At 41.2% G+C, this 7,551-nt stretch overlaps 1 protein-coding gene across 1 annotated transcript; it reads left to right on the top strand.

Moving 5' to 3' along the window:
- The first annotated feature begins 1,561 nt into the window (after window positions 1-1,561).
- On the top strand, window positions 1,562-7,184 carry LOC149119115 (heat shock transcription factor, Y-linked-like). Its single transcript, XM_089325274.1, has 3 exons — window positions 1,562-2,074; window positions 2,504-3,007; window positions 7,179-7,184. Exons 1-3 carry the CDS (start codon window positions 1,562-1,564, stop codon window positions 7,182-7,184), a joined length of 1,023 nt encoding a protein of 340 aa, XP_089181400.1.
- Window positions 7,185-7,551: the final 367 nt, after the last annotated feature.

Genomic DNA, 7,551 nt, shown 5'->3' with positions numbered 1-7,551 from the left:
GGTTTGGGCGCAGACTGACAGGTTCCTGGTCCAGTCAGGGGCAGGAAGGGGACCCAAGGAGGTGGGGTTCTGGCGGGAGACTGACAGGTTGCGGGTCCATCAGGGGCAGGCAAGGGAGCTAAGAACATGGGGTTATGACTGAAGATTGACAGGGTCCGGTCTAGTAAGGCCAGGCAGGGGAACAAAGGAGATATGGTTCTGACTGCAGACTTACATGTTCCTGGTCCTTATGGCCTGGCAGGGAGGCTAAGAGTGTGGGGTTCTGGCCTCAGACTCACAGGTTCCTGATCCACTCATGGGCAGGCAGGGGAGCAAAAAGTTGGTGTGATGGCCACAGACAGACAGGTTTCCAGTCCCATCAGGAGCAGTCTGCGGACCTAAGGATGTGGGGTTCCTGTTACAGATTGACATGTACAGTCAATGCTACTCAGCACAGCCACAGGAAGTTGGGTTCTGGGCACAGGCTGTCAGGTCTAGGTACCATCAGGGCCACACAGGGCAGCCTCAGGGAGTGAGGTCCTGGCAGCAGACTGACAGGTTCCCGGTGAAGTCAAGGAAGTGGATTCTGGCTTCAGTACAGTAGAGATTGCTGAACAAAGTGCTGTAAGCCCCCCTGTGACTCCCTGTATCCAAAGCTTCCATGTTGTATGTAACTCCGTTTTCCTGCTGATGTAGCCCTTTTTCCCTTTAAAAACTCTCCCTAAGAAAGATCGGGGCCTCACTCCTTCCTCTGCTGTGCTGGTTGGTTGGATGGGGTCCCTGTCGCGGCTTGTACTCCTGAATAAACCTTGCTTTTGCAGTTCGGTGTGATCGACACTCTGGGGGTCTCTGCAGGGATCTAATGATCTGGGCACAGCATACTTTTTGGTACCCAGCAGTTGAATTATTAATAAAGACCCTCCACGACATTGAGAAACTGAGGACTGGATGACTTCAATGCTGAACATGATCCAAAGAAAAATTGATTCCAATTGTTCTCAAGCTTTTGAAAACATGGATATTATCCCAGACTCCTTTTATGAGGCCAGCATCACCTAATTCTAAAACCAGAAAAAGATACAATAAGGAAAGATAATTATAGAGCAATGTCTGATGAATATAGATGCAAAAGTCCTCAACAAAGTACGATATAATTAAATCCAACAATGTATCAGCAAGAATGTGCATCAGGACCAAGTCAAATTTATTCCTGGCATGCAGGAATCATTCAACTTATGAAAGTTTAGTAAAGAATGTAGCTAGAAAGAAGGGAAAACTTCTAATTTAGGCATTTTATCCATTTTATTTAACCAAAATATTTGCTGCGACAAGACTTTGCAACATGTGTATTGTGTAAATTATCTGTGAATGTTTTATTTTAACTTGTTTTGCAGGGAGGAAAACCAACATTAGGCAGAAAGTCATATTTGCATTGCTAAGAGACAAGTCCTCTTATGATGTCACAGTAACTCAGGACCATGGTGATGGCTGACATCAGCTAGTCTTGTGTAAGTCTACTAAAGCAACATTTGAGGCCTCAGTTCTCAAAACCAGGCAGAAGCCAAAGAAAAATTTATTTGAGATGGCCCAGGTTCCCTCAGAAGTTCAAGGTGTCTCTCCTCAGAGTGGAACAACTGATTCAGAAAACACCACTGAAGCTCCAGGCTGGTATCCCACAATTGATAATGACTTGGATTTAAGGTCTGTAGTTGAAGAAAATGCCTTTCAAGCTTTATCTGAAGGACCCTTGATAAAAAGACCACGCTATACACTTTGTATGTCTGACACCCCAGAAGGGAATGATTTTGTTTCTCTGACCTTTCCTGTAAAACTTTGGAAGATAGTTGAAAGTGATCAATTTAAGTCAATTTGGTGGGACGAAAATGGGACTTCTATTGTGATAAATGAAGAATACTTTAAGAAAGAAGTGTTGGAAAGAAAGACCCCTTTTAAGATATTTGAAACAGACAGCATGAAAAGTTTAGTTCGACAGCTTAACCTTTATGGATTTAGAAAAATACGACAAGATTTCCAAAGCTCTGCATCCCTGACTGACTTTCTGGAAGAAGAAAACAACATACCTGTTTTTAGCAAGGTATTCAACATATTCACTTACAACTAATGTAGGCATCACAACTAAGTTTAGTTTGTACCTCACTTAATATATTTATTTATGGAGTAAGACACAAAGTTTAAAATTAGCTGGATCAACATTAAATTTTTATGAGAAGAAAGTTTGAAATTCAAAAATATAAGCAATGTTACTAGTTATTTTGAATCTTATCAATGAGCTCCACACAAAGAAGTTAAGGTCAGTTTAGTGGAACGGTTATCATATTTAAATGTTTGCTAACTTTTACATTTAGGAATAATCAAGTTTTATTTGTTGTAATTATGTTGAACCTGATATTTTAGATTTTATAATTTTATCTATTCATTTATTCATAGATTGCATATATTCATATATATTAATTTGTGACTCTTGGTTTGAAGTATCACTAAATGCTTTCTCCTTTGGTTTCAGTTACTGTTCTATCAGAATCCAAATTTTAAGCGAGGATGTCCCCAACTTCTAGTAAGAATGAAGCGCAGAGTTGGGATTAAACACACATCTCCACCATCTGCTTCTTTAGTTCACAATCTTGACAAGACATACCACAGTGCAGGCGAGTATGTGCATACTCAAAATCCTAGCTCATCTACAGAAACTAATGAAGAAAGGTTACTTTCAACTTCTACAAATTTAAATGTGCCTCCTACTAGCCACAGAATTGCTAATTCAAATGATCCAGTGACAAGTAATATTTTGACTCCATCATCAACTTTAATTGCACCATCAGTACAATTTGTAACAAATCAACATGCTCTTTTAAATCAAATGACCACTTCTCATAGGCATTCATATAGCACCTACTCTCAAGCACATGGCCATATCCTGAATGTTGTGACAACTACAACTTCTATTTCCCAATTTCAAATATTGTCTCCTGTACAGAATAATTATTTTGGACTGATGGCAAACCGTCCTGTTTTTGCACCTAGACATCCTTCTTTAGCAACAATTGTGGGTCCTTTTTCTAGCACGTTAACAGCAAGCAATCCATGGTTCACTATGCCAATGATAGCTAGTAGAACTGCTGCCTCCCCGCCAATGTCAACTAATCAACCATCCTCAATATACCAATATCCTAATTTTAACTGACCTTTGACTAAATGAAAATTAGACACGGAAAGGTGTTATGTTCATCAGTTCTGGAAAAATAACTGAAATTCTATTACTTGAACAATAAAATGACATGTTCAACTTTATGATTTTTTTTCTTTTCAAAATATAGTTTTATAGTAAATATTTTATATTGACAGGAGACTAGTCTGCTATTAGTTGTATAGTTTATGAAGTTCCAGTCATTTGATATGAAACTTCACATTGAATATTTGAAAGTTAACTTTATTTCATTTTATATTTTATAAAGAAATGTATTAATACATTGCATTCTCAGGGTCAAAGCAAATGCATTAATAATTGCTAGAACATAATTCTATTCAATTTTTTAAGTTAGTCTGGTTTTTTTGGTAGCTTTTATTTAATCAATATAAATTTCCAAAGTACAGCTTATGGATTACAATGGCTTCCCCCCCATAACATCCCTCCCACCCACAACCCTCCCCTTTCCCACTCCCTCTCCCCTTCCATTCACATCAAGATTCATTTTCGATTCTCTTTATATACAGAAGATCAGTTTAGCATACATTAAGTAAAGATTTCAGGCCAGCGCCGCGGCTCACTAGGCTAATCCTCCGTCTAGCGGCACCGGCACACCGGGTTCTAGTCCCGGTCGGGTCGCCGGATTCTGTCCCGGTTGCCCCTCTTCCAGGCCAGCTCTCTGCTGTGGCCAGGGAGTGCAGTGGAGGATGGCCCAGGTGCTTGGGCCCTGCACCCCATGGGAGACCAGGAAAAGCACCTGGCTCCTGGCTCCTGCCATCGAATCAGCGCGGTGCGCCGGCCGCAGTGCGCCGGCCGCGGCGGCCATTGGAGGGTGAACCAACGGCAAAGGAAGACCTTTCTCTCTATCTCTCTCTCTCACTGTCCACTCTGCCTGTCAAAAAAAAAAATTAAAAAAAAAAAGATTTCAACAGTTTGCTCCCACACAGAAACATAAAGTGAAAAATACTGTTTGAGTATTAGTTATAGCATTAAATCTCAATGTACAGCACACCAAGGACAGAGATCCTACATGAGGAGTAAGTTCACAGTGACTCCTGTTGTTGACTTAACAAATTGACACTCCTGTTTATGGCATCAGTAATCACCCTAGGCTCTAGTCATGAGTCGCCAAGGCTATGGAAGCCTTTTGAGTTTGCCGACTTCGATCTTGTTCGGACAGGGTCATAGTCAAAGTGGAAGTTCTCTCCTCCCTTCAGAGAAAGGTACCTCCTTCTTTGATGGCCCATTCTTTCCACTGGGATCTCACTCACAGAGATCTTTCATTTAGGTGTTTTTTTTTTTTTTTTGCCACCGTGTCTTGGCTTTCCATGCCTGAAATACTCTCATGGGCTCTTCAGCCAGATCTGAATGCCTTAAGGGCTGATTCTGAGGCCAGAGTGCTGTTAGGACATCTGCCATTCTATGAGTCTGCTGTGTATCCTGCTTCCCACATTGGATGGTTCTCTCCCTTTTTGATTATATCAGTTAGTATTAGCAGACACTAGTCTTGTTTGTGTGATCCCTTTGACTCTTAGACCTATCAGTGTGATCAATTGTGAACTGAAATTGATCACCGGGACTAGTGAGATGGCATTGGTACATGCCACCTTGATGGGATTGAATTGGAATCCCCTGGTATGTTTCTAACTCTACCGTTTGAGGTAAGTCAGCTTGAGCATGTCCCGAATTGCACATCTCTTCCCTCTCTTATTCCCACTCTTATGTTTAACAGTGATCACTTTTCAGTTAAGTTTCAGCACTTAAGAAGAATTGTGTGTTAATTACAGAATTCAACCAATAGTAATAGAACAAAAAAAGAAAAAATACTAAAATGGATAAAGTATTACATTGTACATCAACAGTCAGGACAAGAGCTGATCAAGTCACCATTTCTCACAGTGTCCATTTCACTTCAACAGGTTTCCTCTTTGGTGCTCAGTCAGTTGTCACCGATCAGGGAGAACATATGATATTTGTCCCTTTGGGACTGGCCTATTTCACTCAGCATGATGTTTTCAAGGTTTCTCCATCTTGTTGCAAATGACTGGGTTTCATTGTTTTTGACTGCTGTATAGTATTCTATAGAGTACATGTCCCATAATTTCTTTATCCAGTCTACTGTTGATGGGCATTTAGGTTGGTTCCAGGTCTTAGCTATTGTGAATTGAGCTGCACTAAACATTAATGTGCAGACAGCTTGTTTGTTTGCCAATTTAATTTCCTTTGGGTAAATTCCAAGGAGTGGGATGGCTGGGTTGTATGGTAAGGTTATATTCAGGTTTCTGAGGAATCTCCAGACTGACTTCCATAGTGGCTTGACCAGTTTGCATTCCCACCAACAGTGGGTTAGTGTCCCTTTTTCCCCACATCCTCGCCAGCATCTGTTGTTGGTAGATTTCTGAATGTGAGCCATTCTAACCGGGGTGAGGTGGAACCTCATTGTGGTTCTGATTTGCATTTCCCTGAGTGCTAGTGATCCTGAACATTTAGGTTTTCTGTCTTCCTGGTTCAATTTAGGTAGATTGTATGTGTCCAGGAATCTCTCCATTTCTGATAGATTTCCCTGTTTGCTGGCATACAAGTCTGTGAGTCTAATTGGAGATCCTTTGAGAGTAATCTGACGTTTCTCTCTTGCACATTTTAGGATCTTTTCTTTATGCTTCACTGTGGTGAGTTTAATTACCACGTGTCGTGGTGAGGATCTCTTTTGGTCATGTTTATTGGGGGTTCTATGAGCTTCCTGTACTAGGATGTCTCTGTCCTTCTCCAAACCTGGAAAGTTCTCTGCTAGTATCTCACTAAAAAGGCCTTCTAATCCTTTCTCTCTCTCCATGCCTTCAGGAACTCCTAGAACTCGAATGTTGGTTTTTTCAATAGTATCCTGTAGATTCCCAACAATATTTTTTAGATTTCTAATTTCCTCTTCTTTTCTTTGGTTTGACTGTATGTTTTCCTGTGCTCTATCTTCTAAGTCCGATATTCTCTCTTCTGCTTCACCCATTCTGTTTTTAAGGCTTTCTAATGTGTTTGTCATTTGATCTATTGAGCTCTTCATTTCATTTTGATTTCTCTTCACTATTACACTTTCCTGTTCTACTAGTTTCTGTGTTTCATTTTGATTCTTCCTTAAAATTTCATTTTCACGAGAGAGATTTTCAATCCTGTCCAGTAAGGATTTCTGTAGTTCAAGGATTTGCTTTTGAAAACTTCTAAATGTTCTTATCATAAATTTTTTGAAATCTCTATCTTTCATTTCTTCTATCTCATCATCTTCATAATCTTGAATTGGGGTGTCTTGTTCATTTTGGGGGTGCCATAATGTCTTCCTTGATCTTGTTTCCTCGGTTTCTGCATTTGTTGCTTGGCATTGTGGATACTCTTTGGATGCTTCTTCCCTTGCTGTGGTGTTTTTTTCTTGTTATACTATGACTGTATTAAGTGGACTGTCTGCTTTTGATGGAGCCTTAGAGGCTTGAGATGGGTGTGGCCAGAGAGCCTGTTTGGTTCCTCAGGGTTAAGGGTATGCCAAAGGTGACACTCCCAGGTTAGGCATGGTAAATCTCTCTCTTTTTTTATTTATTATTTTTTTATTCAGAAGGGAAGTAATGCTGCACAGCTAAGCAGAATTGAAGGTAGTCAGCGTCCAATCTCTGGCTCCTGTGGGTATAACATTCATCTGCTCTTTCCCAAGGACCACACAGGTAATCAGTAGAGGGATTTGTCTATGGAGAAAATCCTGAACAATCATACAACATTGAGTGGGAGAGAGGACCATCAGTACACACAGGTTGGGAGTAGAGCCACTGATGTTAGAGTAGAGGCTGTGATTACAAAGGAATGAGGCCCCAAGTGGGCTAGACAGGGTCTAGAAGAGTTACTAGTGGAGGACCTAAGGAAGCTGCTGTCTAAGCCACAAATAAGTTCTCTGATTGAGAGGCAAATAGAACCTGACAGAAGGGGCTTGATAATCTGCTGGGCTTTATGGTCCTGTCAGTTATGAGGCCCAGACTCATCTATCTCTTTACATGGGGTACATTTTAAGAGAGGTGTGAACCTCCTTGGGGAAGGCACCCTGTTGACTTCCATTACCAGCTGGCCTGGGAGGAGAGTTGGCCAGGTAAAGGCAGATGGCATCTCCAACAGGAAATTTACAGTTCTGCCTGTAATGTTGCAGACCCTGCTTGGCCACCCCTTCAGCAGCAGTGGTCACCTTGGAAGCTGGGCTGAGTGAAAGACTTTTCAGCTTAGAGCCAATAAGATCCATGACTCTCACCTGGGTATCCTTCAACTCCAGGGCAGGTCCATTTCCAGTGATCCAACTCTTGGCTGGCAGAGCTGCCAGGGCTTTTAATGAGCTGATTTCTATT

Source organism: Oryctolagus cuniculus, chromosome Y (genome assembly GCF_051225735.1).
Source record: "Oryctolagus cuniculus isolate XC-2025 breed Fujian yellow rabbit chromosome Y, ASM5122573v1, whole genome shotgun sequence".
Lineage (NCBI taxonomy): Eukaryota > Metazoa > Chordata > Mammalia > Lagomorpha > Leporidae > Oryctolagus > Oryctolagus cuniculus.
This window is presented reverse-complemented; position numbering and strand designations above follow the sequence as displayed.